At 40.4% G+C, this 20,735-nt stretch overlaps 1 protein-coding gene across 2 annotated transcripts in view; it reads left to right on the top strand.

Annotated features, from left to right (window-relative positions):
• LOC126361442 (calcium-independent protein kinase C) overlaps window positions 1–20,735 on the top strand; it is a 219,019-nt gene that overhangs the window by 153,764 nt on the left and 44,520 nt on the right. For both annotated transcript variants that reach the window (XM_050007790.1, XM_050007792.1), the window contains exon 10: window positions 7,913–8,067. In XM_050007790.1, coding sequence (XP_049863747.1) covers window positions 7,913–8,067 — 155 coding nt within the window. The remainder of the gene's footprint in view (window positions 1–7,912; window positions 8,068–20,735) is intronic.

The raw sequence follows: 20,735 nt of genomic DNA, 5'->3' as shown, positions 1-20,735 counted from the left end.
GTCTAGGACAAGGACTAGCATAAGTTTTGGCCAAGAGAATTGTGGGATCAAAGGCTGTGTTTGAAGGATGTTCAGAGAAGTTGGTGTTGTGGGGTGAGCTAAATGGCATAGGTTTCAAAGAGGTCACAACAGAGCATTTATTGCCACCTGTAGATCACTTGGCTGCAGATTGGTAGTGGCCATTCATACGGTTCAGCCAGTCATTGGTACACCTTACTAAAATGTTGTGCCATAGTTGTAATGCATTTCATACATTGTTTCATTCTACTGTTTATTCCCTGTGTTAATTTCCTTTGTTACTTTTGGTTTCCATTATTTCTATCCCAACAAGACGTAATTACTGTATGGGTTCCTGCATCACATCTTCTAAACTGACACCCTTAACATATAATAACTGGAACAGCATTCTAAACATCATCTCAAGAAAGTATTCTATCTGTTGTCTTGTTCACCAGTTTTACATAACATTTTCCCAGAAACATTCCAGTCCCCCCCCCCCCCCCCTCTCCCACATATACATCACACACAATCACATCCTTTTCAACCACCCTACCAACCAAAGCTAGCCCATATCTCAATCTCAAATAGAACTTTTTCTAATCCACAAGGTACTGTGATTTTTCCCTTTCCCCATGTAACTGCCATCATTGCCCTTCTGGGAATTCTTATTCTCCAACCTGGCGTCACTTTTCTATGTAGATCCCCTCCTAATGGCACCAATCTCATGGTAGATGGAAATGCAAACACTTTGTCTCAGAGTCTGATCATCCTCATTGTAGACAAATGCCCCACTATTGTTGTCAGAAACCAAAGTATTATACATCAGAAGGTCTCTGCCAACTGCCAGACACCAACAAGTTTTGCTGAACAGGCTCTGTTCCACAGTTGCAGTTTGATCTCTAGTGCATACTAAAATGCCTAGAGTTATCCTAAAATATTTCACCTGAATCAATTTCCTTTCTTACCCCCAAATAATCTCTACATAAACCTTCTACATGATTCCCAAAAAATTGTCAAGCCTAACCATCTCAGACTTCCTAGTGTAGCTGCTTACTGTGTACCCTAATTGACTAATGTCTCCACCATCCACTGCCTGCAGCCACCTCCATGTATTTACAATACATGTCACTTCTTCCACTGACACTGAACAGATACTTTTCCATTACTTTGCCACCTCCATATACAACATCTCCATGACACATGGTCTGCTGTCACTGAACACTAGCCTCTCACAATGTCCCACTAACAAAGAATAGTTTAAATCTTTAATTTTCACTAATGTCAGAAGCATACTAACCAACAGTTTAAACTCTACCTTCCTCAAACTTGTCATTTGATAGTGGAATAAACAAACAAGCAAACAGTTAAAATCTTAACCTTACAAAGACTCATTTATGCAATTTTAGACAAGGTTTGTGGCCTTTCTGTGTGCAACATTATCCCTTTATGTTTTCAATAGCATTGTGAACTTTTTGTGCACTAAATTGCCTTATTAGGAATGTATTAAATGTGGAATAACAGTACCTTTTAGAAGAAATGGCAGCGATCAATATGAAGAATCTGCATTTGAACTCAGAGTGTGTGCCTGGGTGGCTTCATACTGAAAAAGCTGGGGAAACAGAGTGCAACTAGCTGCAGAATGTGGTGCACAATGGAGTGACTAATGTCTGTCATCTGGGCTGCAAGGTCATACTTGGACTATTATGCTGAATGATGGAGAAAGTTGAGAAAACCAGTCTTGCTCCCAGAACTACAGATCTCACAACCTATAGCATTGTCCCCAGAATTGATCAATACTGGTTATGAACCATTTGGGATATTGTTCAAGAAACTCTGAAGGTTCTATGACAAGCTAGCCTGTGCCTTATTAAATTCGTGCCATGTGGTCCCTCTAAGTGGCTCAGGGGTGCCCTACAAATTAGTGTGTGCTGCCTGGGTAGCTAACTGTTATGTAGAATGCACACAATATTTTTTCTTTGGATTAATTTATTCTCTATCCAATTCAGATAATGACAGCAGTACAAGATCCCAAAGTTTTAGTTTAAGGTTAAATTAAATGCCCCTTTCAGGTAAGACTGTTAATGTACTAGTGATCAACTGCTGAAGCAAGTCTCATAGTTTGAAGCTCTCCAAAACAGCAATGAAGCTCTCATGATATTGAGCACAGAAAGCTAGTCAGAACTCAAAACTGATTGCAGTGAGATACCTGTAGTAAATATAATCGTAATGAGTATTAGTGGTGGCTAGCCTAATGTGAATTATTGATGGAATAATCATCCCAGATCCATAAATGTAGAAATTGAAGATGCATGTGAAGTTATAATTATATTCTTTGCATCAAGCACCAGATTCGTCACCAAAGGTAACTGAAATTTCTAGAGAAAAACTCAGTGCCAATTCACAGTGTCATCACTGGAATAGATTTTACTCATATAACAATCATTTGGGATAATTACACCTTTATTGATAGTAACCATGACAAGACATCCTCTGAAAGAATATCAAATAATTTTTATGATAACTGCATCAAATAGATAGTTCAAAAACTAACATATGATGGAAATATTTTAGATGCAGTTACAACAAATAAACCTGACCTCTTTAAAGCTGTCCATGGTGAATGTGGTATATGTGTTCCTGAGGCAGATAATGACAATTATTACAAAAGTGCAGCATAAAATCAAAACAAGTAGAAGTAGTTACATCAATAAAGTAGATAAAGAGGCAGTAGGGTTATATATCAAGAGGGAACTTGAAACTTTTAGCTCTGGGCAGGAGCATGCAAAGGAAATTTGGCTCAATTTGTAAAGGATAGTTGTACAAGCACTGGAGAGGTATACCCCTTCATTCGTGAGGAGAGGAGCCTTCTATGAGACACTTCTAGATAAACATTGACTATCGCAAAACAAGTCTGAAACAAAGCACAGAGCTACAGATGGAGAGTTGTTAAATCGAACACACTTAGCTATTAGGAGGACAACACATGAAGCCTTCAGTGACTATTGTTTCAGGGCATGTATTATCAACAGACTTCTCATGAACCCAAAGAAATGAGTATAATATGTAAAAGCTCCCTTATGCTCTCCCTGTATAAGGGAACAATTGACAGAAATGGGGGAAAGAAGTACAGTAGAAGAAGAATGGGTAGCTCTGAGGGATGAAGTAGTGAAGGCAGCAGAGGATCAAGTAGGTAAAAAGACGAGGGCTAGTAGAAATCCTTGGGTAACAGAAGAAATATTGAACTTAATTGATGAAAGGAGAAAATATAAAAATGCAGTAAATGAAGCAGGCAAAAAGGAATACAGACGTCTCAAAAATGAGATCGACAGGAAGTGCAAAATGGCTAAGCAGGGATGGTTAGAGGACAAATGTAAGGATGTAGAGGCTTATCTCACTAAGGGTAAGATAGATACTGCCTACAGGAAAATTAAAGAGACCTTTGGAGATAAGATAACCACTTGTATGAATATCAAGAGCTCAGATGGAAACCCAGTTCTAAGCAAAGAAGGGAAAGCAGAGAGGTGGAAGGAGTATATAGAGGGTCTATACCAAGGCGATGTACTTGAGGATACTATTATGGAAATGGAAGAGGATGTAGATGAAGATGAAATGGGAGATATAATACTGCGTGAAGAGTTTGACAGAGCACTGAAAGACCCGAGTCGAAACAAGGCCCCGGGAGTAAACAACATTCCACTACAACTACTGACAGCCTTGGGAGAGCCAGTCCCGACAAAACTCTACCATCTGGTGAGCAAGATGTGTGAAACACGCGAAATACCCTCAGACTTCAAGAAGAATATAATAATTCCAATCCCAAAGAAAGCAGGTGTTGACAGATGTGAAAATTACTGAACTATCAGTTTAATAAGTCACAGCTGCAAAATACTAATGCGAATTCTTTACAGACGAATGGAAAAACTGGTATAAGCCGACCTCGGGGAATATCAGTTTGGATTCCGTAGAAATACTGGAACATGTGAGGCAATACTGACCTTACGACTTATCACAGAAGAAAGATTAAGGAAAGGCAAACCTATGTTTCTAGCATTTGTAGACTTAGAGAAAGCTTTTGACAATGTTGACTGGAATACTCTCTTTCAAACTCTAAAGGTGGCAGGGGTAAAATACAGGGAGCGAAAGGCTATTTACAATTTGTACAGAAACCAGATGGCAGTTATAAGAGTCGAGGGGCATGAAAGGGAAGCATTGGTTGGGAAGGGAGTGAAACAGGGTTGTAGCCTCTCCTCGATGCTATTCAATCTGTATATTGAGCAAGCAGTAAATGAAACAAAAGACAAATTTGGAGTAGGTATTTAAATCCATGGAGAAGAAATGAAAACTTTGAGGTTTGCCGATGACATTGTAATTCTATCAGAGGCATCTAAGAACTTGGAAGAGCAGTTGTACGGATTGGACAGTGTCTTGAAAGGAGGTAATAAGATGAACATCAACAAAAGCAAAATGAGGATAATGGAATGTGGTCGAATTAAGTCAGGTGATGCTGAGGGAATTAGATTAGGAAATGAGTCACTTAAAGTAGTAAAGGAGTTTTGCTATTTGGGGAGCAAAATAACTGATGATGGTCGAAGTAGAGAGGATATAAAATGTAGACTGGCAATGGGGAGGAAAGCGTTTCTGAAGAAGAGAAATTTGTTAACATCGAGTATAGATTTAAGCGTCAGGAAGTCGTTTCTGAAGGTAGTTGTATGGAGTGTAGCCATGTATGGAAGTGAAACATGGACAATAAATAGTTTGAACAAGAAGAGAATGGAAGATTTCGAAATGTGGTGCTACAGAAGAATGCTGAAGATTAGATGGGTAGATCACATAACTAATGATGTAGTATTGAATAGAATTGGGGAGAAGAGGAGTATGTGGCACAACTTGACAAAAAGGAGGGAGCGGTTAGTATGACATGTTCTGAGGCATCAAGGGATCACAAATTTAGCATTGGAGGGCAATGTGGAGGGCAAAAATTGTAGAGGGAGACCAAGAGTTGAATACACTAAGCAGATTCAGAAGGATGTGGGTTGCAGTAAGTACTGGGAGATGAAGAAGCTTGCACAGGATAGGGTAGCATGGAGCACTGCATCAAACCAGTCTCAGGACTGAAGACCACAACAACAACAACATGTAAAAGCTATTGAAGACACCATAGTTAGTGTCTGGGTGTCCAGTCAGTCATGGATTATACAGAAACTGAAGTTGTGGGGATCAAAACAAAAGCATAAATACTAAACTCCATTTTACTATGTTATTTTACACAGGAAGGTCCAGGAGTACTGCCCTAGTTTAATTCTTGCATCACTGCAAAAGTGTGTGATATAGATGTTAGTGTTAGTGGTGTCAAGGAACAGTGGAAACCACTGAAATTGACCAGGGCACAAGGCCCCAAACTTTGCTGAAATCTGAAGTATATTTTATACAGAGCATACAATGAATTAATCCATCTTTTAACCACTATATACTATACATTTCTTGAACTAAAAACTGTGCTCAGTAAGTGGAAGAAACCACGGGTCATACTAGTCTGCAAGAATGGTAGCAGAAGAGATCCACAAAACTACCATTCAATATCATTGTAATCCATCTGTGGTAGAATATTAGAACATATTCTCAGCTCCAAAATGAGTTGCTGGAAGCCAGGGATCAAAGCAACCAGACTGAAGCAGCATTTTTTGGCTTCCAAAAATTATTTGACTTAATATAATGCTAATGTTTGTTAACTGCAACTGAAATTTGTTACTGGATAAACAAATGCAGAAGTATCTTCAGATGTACTCCATGGAAATATGAGGCATGTTTTTTAAGTAAGGTCCGTTTTGTTGTAGACACTAGTAGTTCACGCATATACTGCAGTGAGCATGTGTGTTGTGCACTAGCATGCCTCGGGAGCAACTGTGCTCAGTTTCCGCTCTGTAGCTAACCTGGACAGTTCTGTTCTGTGCTTTCAAAATGTTTAAGACTATCAATTCGCCCGTTGCGTGTGAGGTTGGCTCAGTGATATGGTTTTTGTCAGCAAGGACCCTGTCTGCTGCAGAAGTTCATCAACAGATTTGCAAAGTGTACGGTGATACTATTATGAGTGAAAGCAAAGTGCATAAGTGGGTACAAGAATTCAAAGATGGCCATGACAACGTCCATGATGAGGACTGCTCCGGTCACCCTTCTTTGATTACAGATGATTTGGTCGCTTCAGTTGAAACGAGGATTTGTGAGAACAGGCACTTCACAACAACAGGTCCCTCAAACAAATTTTCTGATGTGTCAAGATCAGTGCTTTACAACATTTTTTCTGAACACCTAAAGTTTAGGAAACTGTGCTCCCATTGGGTCCTGAAACTCCTAACAGAGGACCACAAAAAACAAGGATTTGAGTGTGCAATGAAGTTCTTGACTCATTATCACGCAGAAGGTGATGGCTTCTTGAGTCAGATCATAACTGGAGATGCAACATGGGTTCACATATCATGCCCAAATCGGAGCAACAGAGCATGGAATGGAGACACACATACTCACCTGTAAAGGTGAAGGCCAAACAGACTCTGTCCTAGAGCAAAATCTTGGTGTCTGTATTTTGGGATAGGCATGGTGGACAGTTTTGGCTGGGAAGTTTTAGACCACCCAACCTACAGTCCTGATATAGTGTCAAGCGATTACTGTCTGTTCCTCCACCTGAAACAACAACTCAGCAACCATTACAATGATGATGTCAACGTGAAAACGGCAGTGACCTCTCGGTTATCAGAGCAGGCGGCAAGTTTTTTTGAAGAGGGTATTTAAAATTGGTTGAGAGGTATGAAATGTGTTTCAACAAACTTGGCAACTATGTCAAAAAATAGAGTGAAGTATGTACTTTCTGTAAATAATTTTACTTTTTTGAAATAACTTTTCATTGTGTACTTAAGTTCAAACAGACCTTACTTAAAAAACATGCCTTGTATGTTGGTGGGAGGGTTGCAGGATCCTACTTCTGATAAGAATTGTATAGCAGCTATTGAAGTCAACTATTTTGTGCTCAGCAACATGAGTTGTCACTAGCTATTTGGTGGATTTGATGTATTTCTAATTCAGTGGCTGACATCTCTTTTGTACTAAAACATGTATCCTCTAGAGCCATGCCACCTCAAATGGCTCTTCTGTAGTTATGAACAATCCCACACATCCAATGTCCCAACTAACTCCATAACCAGATGTAAAGTAACAGTTTCCCTTTTCCGTTTTAGATTTCAGGTTAGAATAGCTAATCCATATTCACTGCCATACTCTGAAATGAGAAATCTCTTCTTCAAAATCCTTCTGAAGTCCTAAGTGATAATTGCTGTAGACCCAACCAAAAATATCCTGCATTGTCCTTATGCTATTCCTACTTCCAACATCTGCTACAGAGATCTTATTTGTGGGAGAGACCAAGGTACAAGACCTGTCACTTGCACTCAACCAGCACATCCTATTCTAATTCTGGCAAAACATATCCTTGCCCCTTATAGACAGATTCACTTATGAAAGCAGCAACTCATATACAAATGCTACTGCAACTTCTGTGCAGACTTTTATGTGGGCGCAACATTCCGTCAGCTGTTCATTTAAGAAATCCACTATGTAGCAAAGGGCTATGTTGATCACCCAGAGCATGCTCGTGAGCACAGTAAGGTCGCTTAAATGGTGGCTCCAAAACTTATGAAATCAGGATTCCCCTCTTCGTGCCATTCCCTCCCCAAACATCAACTTCCACTGGTGTGAAAACACACACCCTTTTTTTTCAGTAATTGTGGATTCTGCAAAATATTCATAATTTTGATAAAGTATTTCTTAATTATGTAGGGTTAACTTTATATTTCTTAAAATGCACTTTCAGAAATGGAGGCACTTTTATTTTTGACAACATCTATTGGAACATAACTTTCAGGATCGACTGTTCTTTGTGATGGAGTATGTTAATGGTGGAGATCTGATGTTCCAAATTCAGCGGGCCCGAAAATTTGATGAACCACGTGCGCGATTTTATGCTGCTGAGGTTACACTGGCTCTACAGTTTCTACATGAAAATGGTGTTGTCTACAGGTTTGTCAAGTTATTTTATTACTATTCAAGTTGGTGATATTTGTAACTGGTTTTCATGTGAGTTTGTTTGTAATACTGCCGGAACCAAGAAACACTGTTGCCATCACTACCAGCTATTGGAGACGTTTTCCCTCACAGCTTTCTTTTCTTCAACTGATATTGTGAATTACATAAATATTTGCAAATTTGTTTCAAGCTGTACCTAAATGCAGAATATACAACATGCACTCTAAGGCACTGAATTATAAAATAGTGGCTACTTCATTACTTGTTTTGTTCAGCTTTGTAAGTAGTGGGCATCTTGGACACTGCAATAAATATGGACAAATATGACACATAATGAAAATTATGCTTCAAACTTTATGTATATTTAAACATTTCTTTAAATGTCACCAAGGAGAGGAATAATTAATCAGACTTCTTAATTAAGATGATAAATAAAATGGGAAATGATTGTGATAAATAATGGTGAAAAATAAACTGATTTTTGTGAGCTGTACTTCATGTCATCAGGTGAAGCCGCCTAAAAAAAAATCAAAATGAAGCTGACACAATCAACCAAAATATAGTATAGGCAGATCTCAATACAAGCCACTAGAATCCTCCCACTTGTATTTGCACTTACAATGAAAGCTATACAGGAGCTAAACTATAGAAAGTCAGTGGATGCATTACTTACCTGCCCATTAAACTTGTGATGATGCTGCATTTTATTAATAAGATGATTTTCATTTGTTGTCTGGAAAATTTCTTTTTGGTATTTTTCAACTTTAACTGAGTCTTTTGTTTTCATCCTGTCCAGTATGTCTCCCCTGATCTGGGGTTTGGCCTAAAAAATCTGTCCCCTGTGTAGCTAAGAAGTGTGGTCAGGATCTGGCAGTTTTGTGCTGGCTGCTTAGTTTTGTGCTGGCTGCTCTGTGCAGCAGGAATGGTGACTACGGGGGAGAAGTGGTGTAGAATTGTGCCTGGTGATACTAAGATAACTAGTTTTGCTGCCCATCTTTGATAGTTTTAGAAGCCACTGAAGTCACTGGAAACAAGCTGACAGTAGAGCCAATTTCGTCATATAAACAGAAACTGAGTATTACTTGCAAGGTAGGGTCAGTACCCTCACATAACAAGCAAGCCATCTGTCTCACCAAGTGAGTATGCCAGCCATTAGTGTTCCTCGTAGCTGGTATAAATACGGCCACCCAGTGAATGGTCAGTAAGTTCTGTACAGTTGTCTGATATTGTTGGTTACTATTATTGCTGTACTGTCAAATATACAATAACACCATGACTTGCAGTTAGTTCTTCTCTCTGGTCACATTTTGGATTGTCTCTCTCTTCATTCTTGGCCTACTGACATTGTTCTGGGCAAGGTTTTCACTTTGCACCTTGTTGTTGCATATGTTGCTTTAGGCTTGTTGTAGTTTGCGTCTTATCTGCCATAAGTAAGCTGTGTTCAGCTCAACTGCTGCTTGGTATCATGTTCCCCTGCACAAGTGGCCCTTCCACCTCATGGCTTCAACTGCTTCTCCCCTCGATTCTGAAGTGTGTGCTGATATCCAGCTACTCATGTGTATAGCATTGGCAATGAGGCAAAAGAGGAAGTTGTTTGGTAACATAGACACTAAACTGGTTTGCCTGTTGGACCAAAAGCAGCAGCTAATACAACTTTCAGTTGTAGACAATGCCATTCTTTTGGTCACTGAGACTGGTGCACATTGGGTGGTCATCCCAGGAGAATGTGGCCAGTGTGTGTTGAGCTTTCTGCACCGGGGACATTGGCGGATGTCCTGCATGAAGGCATTAGCTCACCAACATGTTTACTGGTCAGGGATCAATAGCAAAGCCTGTGCCCAGCACCAGGCAGCACCCCACAGTCTTTCACTCCTTGGCCTACCCCCCACCATCCTTGGGACTGTGTCCATCTCAATTTTGCAGGCTTGTTTTTGGAATCAGTGTGGTTGCTCACTGTGGATGCTTAGCTGAAGTCCCCATGTGCTGCACACATGGCATCCACCAAGGCTGATACCACCTTTACCACCATGACCCAGGGTTTGGCCACTGAAGGGATGCTTGCATGTTGTTTCCCAATAATGGGGCACAATTCATGGCATCTGCTTTCAAAGATTGCTGTGAGGTCACTTCATACAACGTATTTGCAGCTGTCCATTCCATCCTTCCTCAAATAGTGAAGCGGATCATTTTCTTTGGGCTTTTAATTAGCAAATGAAAAAAGCCACCAAATCTTCTGCCACAACATCAGTCCTCACCTCATTTTGCAATCACCAAGCCTCATAGCCTCACCAAGCTCCTCCACAGATGGCAACCAGCAACCCTACTTCATTTTCTCACCTTGCACCCTGCTCCCATCCCTCCCATCATTAAGCACCTAGTGAAGCTGTGTGGGACCACTCCTATTAGATTACTTAGGCTTGGATGGTGGCAACAGTAGTGGAGACTGATGGGTGGCAAGTTACCTTGGTGCAAATACTGAAGGGGCTCAAGCGCTGTCATCTCCACCACCTTCGGCCATGAGCCCAGGCCTTGCATCCACCACCACCTCCTCCAGTGCCTCTGGGGACAAAGTATAGCCGCAGCTGGTATCCCTGGAGGCTGACTGTGACTCCCCACCATTGCATCAGCAATACCTTCTACATCCACAAGAATCAGTGGCACATGTATCACCAGCGATATTGCAATGGACACCGCCAGACACCCTCTCCTCATGCAGCTGGCAGTCAAAGCGTCTGGGTCTTCACTTGTATCCCCATTCCACCCCACCACACACTATCTGTTGTGTTTCTTCCCTCAAGTGCCTATTTCCAGGGGAATAGATCTGTTATTAGGCTCCACAGAAGTTGAACACCTACCAGAAGAAATGGACTTAGATGGCTATTTAAGAAGGCATAGCATCACTGCAGTGTTGTTGGATACTTCACTATCAACTATTTACTAACACCCTCACTTGGCACATGGTTCTTTTCTCTGGTTGCTTTGTGGATTATGTCTCTCATTGTTCTTGGCCTATTAACATCATTGTGGCCAAGGTTTCCACCTTGAACTTTGCTGTTGCATAGGTTACTTTGGGCTTGTCCTAGTCTGTGTCTTGTCCACTCTTAAGTCGGGCACGTTTAACTTGACCATCTTGCGGTATCATTTCCTCTTCTACAGGTAACCCTTATGCTTTGTGGCTTCACCCATTTATCTCCTGGATTCTGACATGTGCACTGATATATGGTTACCCATGTGTGTAGCAGTGTTTCATATTGATGCATGAGCAGTGGAGATTTCAACTTCATGAATTTTGTGGTGTTTTATCTGGAAGTCCAGTGCGCAGGCCACATAATATAAACAAGAGGTCATTGTCAATTACCAGTTTGAAATGTGCTTTGTAGAGATACAAATTAAATTTGTTGACCACATAAATTATTCATAATGCTCTTTCTCAAGCAGTGAACAACTCTTCTGAGCTGAGTTTAATGTTTTAAATATATGTTCTGTGGAAATCTCCATTCCATCAGGTCCTCTGTGGGCAAGAACTACCCCAGTTCCGCAATGTGAAATTTCAGTTGCTATTACAAGGAGCTTCCCAGGGAGGTATGGAACAAGGCAAGGTTCATGTTTCTGTTTTTGTTTCGCTGCTTGTGAAGACTCTACACAAGCTACAGACCACTTGTGAATGCAATTATACTTAGTGGAGCCAAAAACTGTGCAACATTTGGTATGAAACAGAATAATAGTTTATTTATTCCATACATTGGCAAAATTCTTTGAAAGTCATTGTCATTTTTGTATAGCTTAGAATTTAAATTAAGCAGTAAGCTGGTTTATTTATTTACGACACTCCTTAAATATTCCATTATATCCTACTTAACTAGCATGATGTTGTTATTGTTGTGGTCATCTGTCTGAAGTCTGGTTTGAAGCAGTCCTCCAAAATAGTCTGCCCTGTGCAGGCCTCTTCATACTTGCATAACTACTGTAGTGTGCAGCCATTTGATTCTGCCTACTGAAAAAAAAACCTGGTCTCCTCCAAAATTGTTAGCTCCCCCACCCCATTTCTTCCTCCACTACCAAATTGATAATTTTTTATGCCTTAGGATGTGTCCTATTTGCCAATCAATTTTTTAGTCAAGTTGTGTAACAAATTTCTTTTCTCCCTAATACAATTCAATAGCTCCTGGTTAGTTATTCGATCTGCCCACCTTATGTTCAGCATTCTTCTGTAGTAACAAATTTCTAAACCTTCTGTTCTCTTCTTGTCTAAGTAGTATATAGTCCACATGTCATTTCTATAAAGGCTATACTGCACTCAATTGCAGAAAATATTCCCTAAAGCTTTAATTTATATTTCATGTTAACAAATTTCGTTTTTTTGTAAAAGCTTTTCTTGCTATTGCTAGGCTATATTTTAGAACCTCTACACTTCAATCAGTCAGTTATTGTGTTGCTCAAATAACAAAACAGATCAACTAATTTTAGTGCTTAATTCCATAATCTAATTCCTTCAGCAATGGTTGATTTAATTCAACTACATTCCATTACCCTTGTTGCCCTTTTGTTGATATTCATCTTTTTGAGACACTATCCATTCCATTCAACAGATCTTCCAGGTCTTTTGCCATCTCTGACAAAACTACAATGTTATTGGAAGATCTCAAAGTGTGATTTCTTATCCTTTTACTTTAATTCCATTCCTAATTTCTCCTTGGTTTCCTTTACATATTGATCGATACTCAAACTGAATAATATCAGGGACTGGCTACAACCCTATCTCACTTCCTTCTCAATTACTGCTTCCTTTACATGTACCAATTACAGTCTCATTTCTGTACAAGTTGTAGAAAACCTTTGATCCCTGTATTTTATCCCTGCTACCCTCAGGATTTCAAATAATGTATTCTAATCAAGACCATCAAAAGCTTTCTCTAAATCCATAAAGTCTAGAATTGTATGTTTGTTTCTCTTCACTCTGTCTTCTAAGATAAGTCATAGGGTTAGCACTGCTTCACATGTTCGTACATTGCTCAGGAACTCAGTTCCTACATTTATCCAGAACTCAAACTGAACTTCCTGAGGTCAGCTTCTTCCAGGTTTTCCATTCTTCTGTAGAAAATGTGTGTCAGTATTTTGCAACCATAATTTATTAATCTAACTATCTGGTAATATTCACACTTACCAGCACCTGCCTTCTTTGAAATTTGAATATTTATTTTCTTCTTGAAGTCCTAGGATATATCGGCTGTCTCATATCTTGCATACCTGGCGGAATCATTTTGTCTTGGTATATTCTTCCAAGAATCTCAGTAATTTTGAGGGTACATCATCCAGATGTCTTGTTTCACCATAGTAGGTCTTTCAGTGCTTTGTGAAATTCTTCTCACAGTATCATATTTTCCATATCAACTTCATATATTTCTTCATCCATTTCTATAATATTGTCTTCAGCTTCACTTCGCTTGTATAGTGTTCTTCCATCTTTCAGCTCTCCCTTCTTTACTTTGAACTGGGTTTCCATTTGTAATATTAATATTCATTCAGATGCTCATAGATAACTGTAGAAATTCATGCAAGAGGCAAGCAAGGTTGTAAAGATGCTATTTTTCTATTCAACTGATTCTGTGAATTTGAGGATGTTACAGTGTCCCAAAAATTAAATTTGACAGGAACTGCACAAAATGTATTTATAAGTAAATTACTAATGACAGAATAATGGTAAGCATATTTCATAGTTACATATTTCTATATTATTAATATGAATATGTATGCCACTATCTTGTTTCAGTTACTTGAAATTACATCTTCATTATGATTAATTTATTTATTTAATCATGTCAGAAGCATGGTACATAAAATCAGAATAATTAACACATACATATCAAATATATAACAAATACAAAAAGAGTATAAAAGTATACAGATACATAAGCAGGGTCAAGTAGTTTTGTATTTTATGAAGTCTTGGACCAGAACCTGACCACATCCAGTGCTTTTGTGGTGGCATTTATCAAATCCTTCATGGTGCAGGTGCTTGGGTACAGCACACACTGCATGAGGTGGGTGGTGGTTTGAGTGTGTCCACAGTCACACAGTGCCGGTTCATTTGAGAGGCCCCATTTGCACATATTCTCTTTGGATCGTGTGACACCAGAGTGGAGCCTATTAAGAGATTTCCATGTCGTCCATCCTTCCATATGGCTGGGATGGAGTTCTTCACTTGGGACTAACCATTCCCCAAGATGCGTGTTTTCTTCTCACCACATTGCCAGCCTCTCTTGTTGCGGTGTCCCGATGATGTTTTCTGCTGTGTGCAGGAAGCTTTTTCTAGATTTTAGTTGACGGCGGGCTGGCTGGTGTTTGTACAGCAGGTGGGCTGGTGAGGTCAACGCCTTTGTCTTTTCTTTCCTGGCTGCTACTTTCCTTCTAATATCTGGTGGGGCCACACCTGCCAGGCAGTACAATTTATCAGTCGGAGTTGGTATCAGACAGCCTATGATGATGCGGCAGGATTCATTAAGCGGTATGTCCACTTGCTTGGTGCGGCTAGAATTGTACCACACTGGGCACGCGTACTTCGCTGTTGAATAGCACAAAGCGAGAGCTGCGGTTCTCACTATTCCAGGCTGTACCCCCCATGTAGTGCCCTTTAGTTTGCGTACAATGTTGTTTCTCGTGGCTACTTTGATTTTAGTGTTCATGCAGTGCTTTTTATAGGTGAGTGCTCTATCCGAGGTGACACCTAAGTATTTTGGTATTTTGCAATGTTCCAGGGGCACTCCTTCCCAGTTAAGTTGTAGTCTTCTTGCAGATTGTCTGTTCTTTAGGTGGAAGATGCAGTTTTGAGTTTTCCCTGGGTTGGGTTTGAGATGGTTCCCCTTATAGTAGGTGGCAAGCTGTTTGAGGGCTTCTGACAGGCTCTGTTCAACAGTTTCAAAGCTGTCTGCTTGAGTGGGAATGAGCAACCATCTGCATATATGAAGCTTTCGGAGCCTTGGAGGTGGGGCAGGTCATTAGTATATATATTAAAAAGAGTTGGGGCCAGTACGCTTCCTTGGGGGAGGCCATTCTTCTGTATCCTCCACTGAATTCTCTGTCCCTGAAAATCCACAAAGAATCTTCAATTCTGGAGTAGGTTTCCAATCAGTAAGATTAGTCTGTAGTCCCTACTCATTGCGTATATTTTCCCCAGGAGCAGTCGGTGGTTGACTGTGTCGTAGGCTGCTGACAGGTCTAGGAAGACAGCCCCGGTGATCGTCCTGTTCTCAAACACATCCTCTATGTGTTGCATTAATTTTAGCACCTGTGATGCACAGCATTTGCCCTGTCTGAATCCTGCTTGTTGTGGGATCAGGAGGGGCTCAATGGCGTCCGTGATTCTGTGGAGTATCATCCTTTCCAAAACCTTCTACATTTGGCATAGCAGAGAGATCGGCCTATAGTTTTTTGCCTGGTTTTAGGATGGCAATGACTCACGATTTTCTCCAGGTTTTTGGAATTTTCCAGGATTTCATGCAGTTGTTCATCATATCGACTAGCCATTACTTTGTTACAGGTACAAAATGCTTTATTTGCTCGTCGCATATATCGTCAAGACTGGCTGCTCTGCACATTTTGCACTTACTGATCGCCTTCTCCAGTTCTGCCAAGGTAAATGGCTTGGATAGCTCTTTGGTATCCTGAGGGGGCTTTCATTCTATGCCCTTCTTTTTTGTCTTTAGGTTGTTGTATCTTGGTGGTTTCCCATTTGTGAGAAACTGGTGTGCAATTTGGTCTGCCGTGACGTTCGTGTGTAGATTTGGTTTGGTGGGGTCATTGGCTAGGCGTTTTATGAGTTTCCAGGCCTTCTGACAATCTCTGCCAAAATTAGTTTCCTCGATCATTTTGGTCCATTTCTCCCTTCTCACTTCTGGTATCCGGGAGGTAATAACTCTTCCTTTGGTGATGGTTTCTTTCGAAGAGTATTTGATACTCTTCCAGTAGGGCTACTGTTTCCTGGGTGAGTCCTGGTGTGTAACTTGTTCTGCATCCCCTTGGAATAGACGCTCGGGAGCATGTTTTGATGGTGTACACAAAGCTGTCATAGTTCTCTGGATCTGGGCTATATGTCTGGACTCTCTCTTCTAGTATTCTGGTGAATTTGGGCCAGTCTGCCTTCCTGAAATAATATCTCCTTCTGAACTTTACTCTTCATGATATAACTATTGGCAACATTTGGCACATTATTGGGCGATGTTGTGCCTGTGGGATGGGGGCGCAGATGGACTTAAAGCACTGTTGTGCTATTTCTTCGCTGACGAATAGGAGATCTGGGTTGTATCCGCGGCACCACCCACCGCTGTTGAAAGATGTGGGAAGTTTGCTGTCATGGATAAGTGCTAGGTGGTTTGACTCGGCCCACGCCAGAACGGCTTCACCGTTTTTATCTTCTTGTGCATATCCCCAAACGTGACTATGGCTGCTGAAATCACCGATGATGAAAGCCGTTTTCTGTTTACCGATTTTTACTGGTGGTTCAAAGTGGAAGTGTACATTTGGGGGCTTATACAGTGAGATCACCATGTATTCGGCAAATTCCACCTTCGATATCTCCTCCTCAATGTGATCCACCATCCTCACTCGGAGGTCCGGTTTGGTGAACACAGGACTCCCGTATTGTGCCAGTCTTCCTGCTTCTAGTTTCATCCCTGGAACCTTGGGGCATCAGTGTTGGATGTCCCTATGCGTTTCTTGCACGCAGAGTACGTCACATTTGGTTTTTTGACAGAGCTCGCTCAGCAATTGTTCTTTGCAAGACAAAAGACCTTCTATGTTCACAGAGATGATCGTCAAAGCCGGTTCTGATAAGAACCTATCTGGTTTTTCTCAAGACATTATGTCGTTCTACTGTGAAGCTTCTGGTTTGAGAGAATCTACCGGCTTAGAGCCGTTGCCCAGGGGACGCCGTCTGAATGTGTTATTAATGAGACATCCTTCGCGGAGGCTTCTCTCATTATGTTAAGGTTCAGGGTATTCAACCAGATTTTCATAAAATATTTTTCTTCATAAGTAAATAATGTTAGGTTTTCACCACCAAAAATAAGAAATCTGAAATAAAAAATTGTCAGAGCAGTTAAGTAAATCCTGTTGGATAGCAACAAAAACAATCAATAAAAGTATTAAACTAGTACTTCTCAAAGTGGTGATATTCCTAAATCCATGGCTCAGTAGAATTACAAACCACTATTGCATGAGATGTGTGAAAACTTTGTAATAAATATAAAGCATACCCCTATACTTAGGTGATGGCAAGCAATCCTTGCTCCCCTCTACAGATACCTGTCATGGTGCTTCTCTTTGCTCCAAAGATTTTTCCTTTGAACAGTATCTATATAGAGACAACTGCTTCTGTAGCCATATTTGTGGTGGGAACAATGTTGTTTGTCTGGGTTAAGGTCTTGGAGGAATATGCTTATGGTTGTTTGAAGAGTCAGGATTGTATTGTGATAGAATGGTACCGACTCAGTATTGAAATGCACGAGCTGCAAAAATCAATGGCTTGCCAGAAATATAATCTGCTGTGTAGGACATCGAATGAAGCTGCTGTTTTAATGTTACCTACACCTTGTCACAAGCTGGTGCCCAACTAAATGGGGTGCCTTTTTCTGTTGTTGAGTGAGAGGATGAGTTATTGGCACAAAGGGTGGTAGGAACTTGTCATAATAATTTATCCTTCCTAAGCAAAAATTAATTTCTTTTAAGTTTCTTGACACAGGCAGTTTGTCAAAGGCTGTGGATGTTGCTCAGGCAGGTCTATGCCTTCTTTTCTTCAAATATGTCACATATATTTTGAAAAACTGACACTTCTGAACATTAGACTAAAGGCTGGATTTTCCCAGTCTCTACAGCAACATATAAAAATTAATGAGGTGTTCTTACTGCACAGTTTCAGAGACGGTGAAGTCATCCAAATAAATAACACATGGAAAAACAGGTTGAGTCAGCTGTTTAAAATCATACTGAAACAATGAAGGAGTGCTAATAATAAAGAATAGTAATCATTTACAGTGTTATAAGCTAAAGGATGTGTTGCTCACTACTAAACAGAGTGAGAATTCATCAGATGGTAGGCATTGACCAGGTCAGTCTTGGAAGCAGTCACTACCAATGAGTTTAGAGAGAAGTTCCTCTGGTTGGGGGTGAGATAATACTTACTGTGAAGGGTAGCTTCCCAAAGTGTTTTCTGTTAATACCGAATCATGTAACTCCATGTCATTTAAGCCAGTCTAGTTTTGATTTGATTGCTTCCTTGAGAGATTCTACATTGTTTGTATCACTTAGTGTGGAGTATGAAGGACAAGGAGGTTTAAATTCTTGACAGAGATAACAAGAGCCTGGAAAGAGGTCATCTCCAAAATGACACCACCTCTCTCAGCAACTTAACACCAAAAATTGTGAAAGCTTTAACAATGCTGACCTGGTTGGCCACGATGATATGGAGGTATCTCAACACAGTTTTGTAAACTGTAATGACAGCAAAAGGGAGAAAGGAAGATTAAGGTGTAATGTTCTGTCAATGGCAAGGTCATTGTAAAAGGAGTACAAGCCCCAGTTGAGGAAGAATGGCAAAGGGAATGAGTCATTTCCTATTCAAAAGAACCATCCTAGCATTTGCCTTCATATCATATAAAACCATTTGGACAGTTGGGCAGGAATTTGGACTGTTATCCTCCCTAATGCAAGTTCAGTGTCTTTACCACTGCATGGTACATTGACAGTGACCAGTCTTGTTATTGAGATTAGCTGGTTACTGTGACCGATTAACTGATGTGGCATTAATGACAATGCTGATGAATCCAGGAGGTGGCATATGTCTGTATCAGTTAGAGTAGCTGCAGCTCTAATGTTAGCTTGAAAACTGACAACCTGGGCACCTATCGAGAGCGTGTTGTGGAGATGCAAAGACACTGTGTTTGGACTCACTGACTACAAAGTGACTCTTACTGTCCATTCTTTAAGTAGTATTTGGCAGGCAATGATTGTCTTAACTGAGTTGCCATACTACAAAAATGCTATTTACTTACAGTACTTTGTCCATTCTTCCTAACATGAATGCTGTGGCACCTGTGCTTATGCTGCATTTGTTGATGTTTAGTGGTGACCTGTGTTTATTAAAATGCTTGTGCTATTGACAACTGGCACAAAATGGACAAACATGTTGTAATTAAGAAACATAGCCTACAACTGTTTCCATTGGGAGTTTTGATAAGTGTAATTAACACTTGCAGATTAGGCTGTGTAAGTTGCCTGTCCACACCAAATGCGATTATCTCACCAATTTTTGTTGTTGTTGGCAATTGACCACAGTGGACCACATAACACTTTTAATGAAATTAATTTCCTTGTGAGCTAAAGATTTAGAAGAATGACAAGCTGGAGAAGCTGAGACCATTTTCTTTGTCCAAGCAAGATAAGAAAAATGGGCTCAGAAGGTTGGAATCATTTACCTTAAATGCTCTGAAGTGTAAACTCGGGTTCTAAATGTATCAGCCTCAGTTTTACCTGGACTAGTTTCAGAAAGGGATCATAAGTGGGAGGAGGAAGACAAGTACTAGAATTCCGTTTACTACTTCTGCTGCTCTGTCTGTTATTCCATTTTTTGGGATGTTATCTGAAGTAGTTGACAATGGCATCGTTCTTGTTTCATAAACAGATAATTGTCACTTTTGTGGCTTTCTTCCCAGTACTTTATGTCAGAAACAAGTTTTGTTCTAATTACTACTGCAACCAGAAACTAGCATGTCATTGCCAGCAGAAACATTATTCTTCATAAATAAATCCTGAGGAAAATCTATTAGAATTCACAAAGTTGTCACTTTGGAATATGGACCTCTGCAGACAGAGATAGCACTAGGAAAGTTTGGAGGGAATGAGATGCACCCTGATATGAAACTTCCTGGCAGATTAAAGCTGTGTGCTGGACCAAGACTCAAACTCAGGACCTTTGTCTCTGCAGTGTCCTCTCTACCAGCAGTGCAAGTCCCACAAGTTTTACAGGAGAACTTCTGTGTAGTCTTAAATGTCAGAGACAAGATACTGATGGAAGTAAAGCTGTAAGGACATGTTGTGAGTCATGCCTGGGTAAATTAGTTGGCAGAGCACATGCCCTTGAAAGGCAAAGATCCGAAGTTCGAGTCTTAGTCCACACACAGTTTTAATCAGCCAGGATGTTTCATATCAGCACAGACACTGCTGCAGAGTAAAAATCTGGAAACATCCTCCAAGCTGTGGCTAAGCACCCTTCCAGGATGCTAGTCCTGCAAGTTTTGCAGGAGAACTTGTGTGAGGATTGGAAGGTAGGAGATCAGGTACTCATGGAAGTAAAGCTGTGAGGATGGGTCATGAGACACACTTGGGCTGTTCAGCTGGAAGAGCACTTGCCTGCGAAAGGCAAACATCCAAAGTTTGAGTCTCAGTCCAGAACACAGTTTTAATCTGTCAGGAAGCTCCATATCAGTACACACTCTGCTGCACAGTGACCAATTCATTCTGTTCAGTAAGCTGATTGTGTTGAAAATTAACAAGATAATTTTTTCATATGTTCCCTGAGACTTTCCAGTCAAGACAGATCTGGATCTTTATTTTTGTAGGTGGTAATGCTAATAAGTAATATTTTGTGGTCTACATAATATTTCGTGCAG

The sequence above is a fragment of the Schistocerca gregaria genome, chromosome 1 (genome assembly GCF_023897955.1).
Source record: "Schistocerca gregaria isolate iqSchGreg1 chromosome 1, iqSchGreg1.2, whole genome shotgun sequence".
Taxonomy (NCBI): domain Eukaryota; kingdom Metazoa; phylum Arthropoda; class Insecta; order Orthoptera; family Acrididae; genus Schistocerca; species Schistocerca gregaria.
The sequence above is the reverse complement of the archived record's forward strand: the minus strand, read 5'-3'. Positions and strand labels throughout refer to the sequence as shown.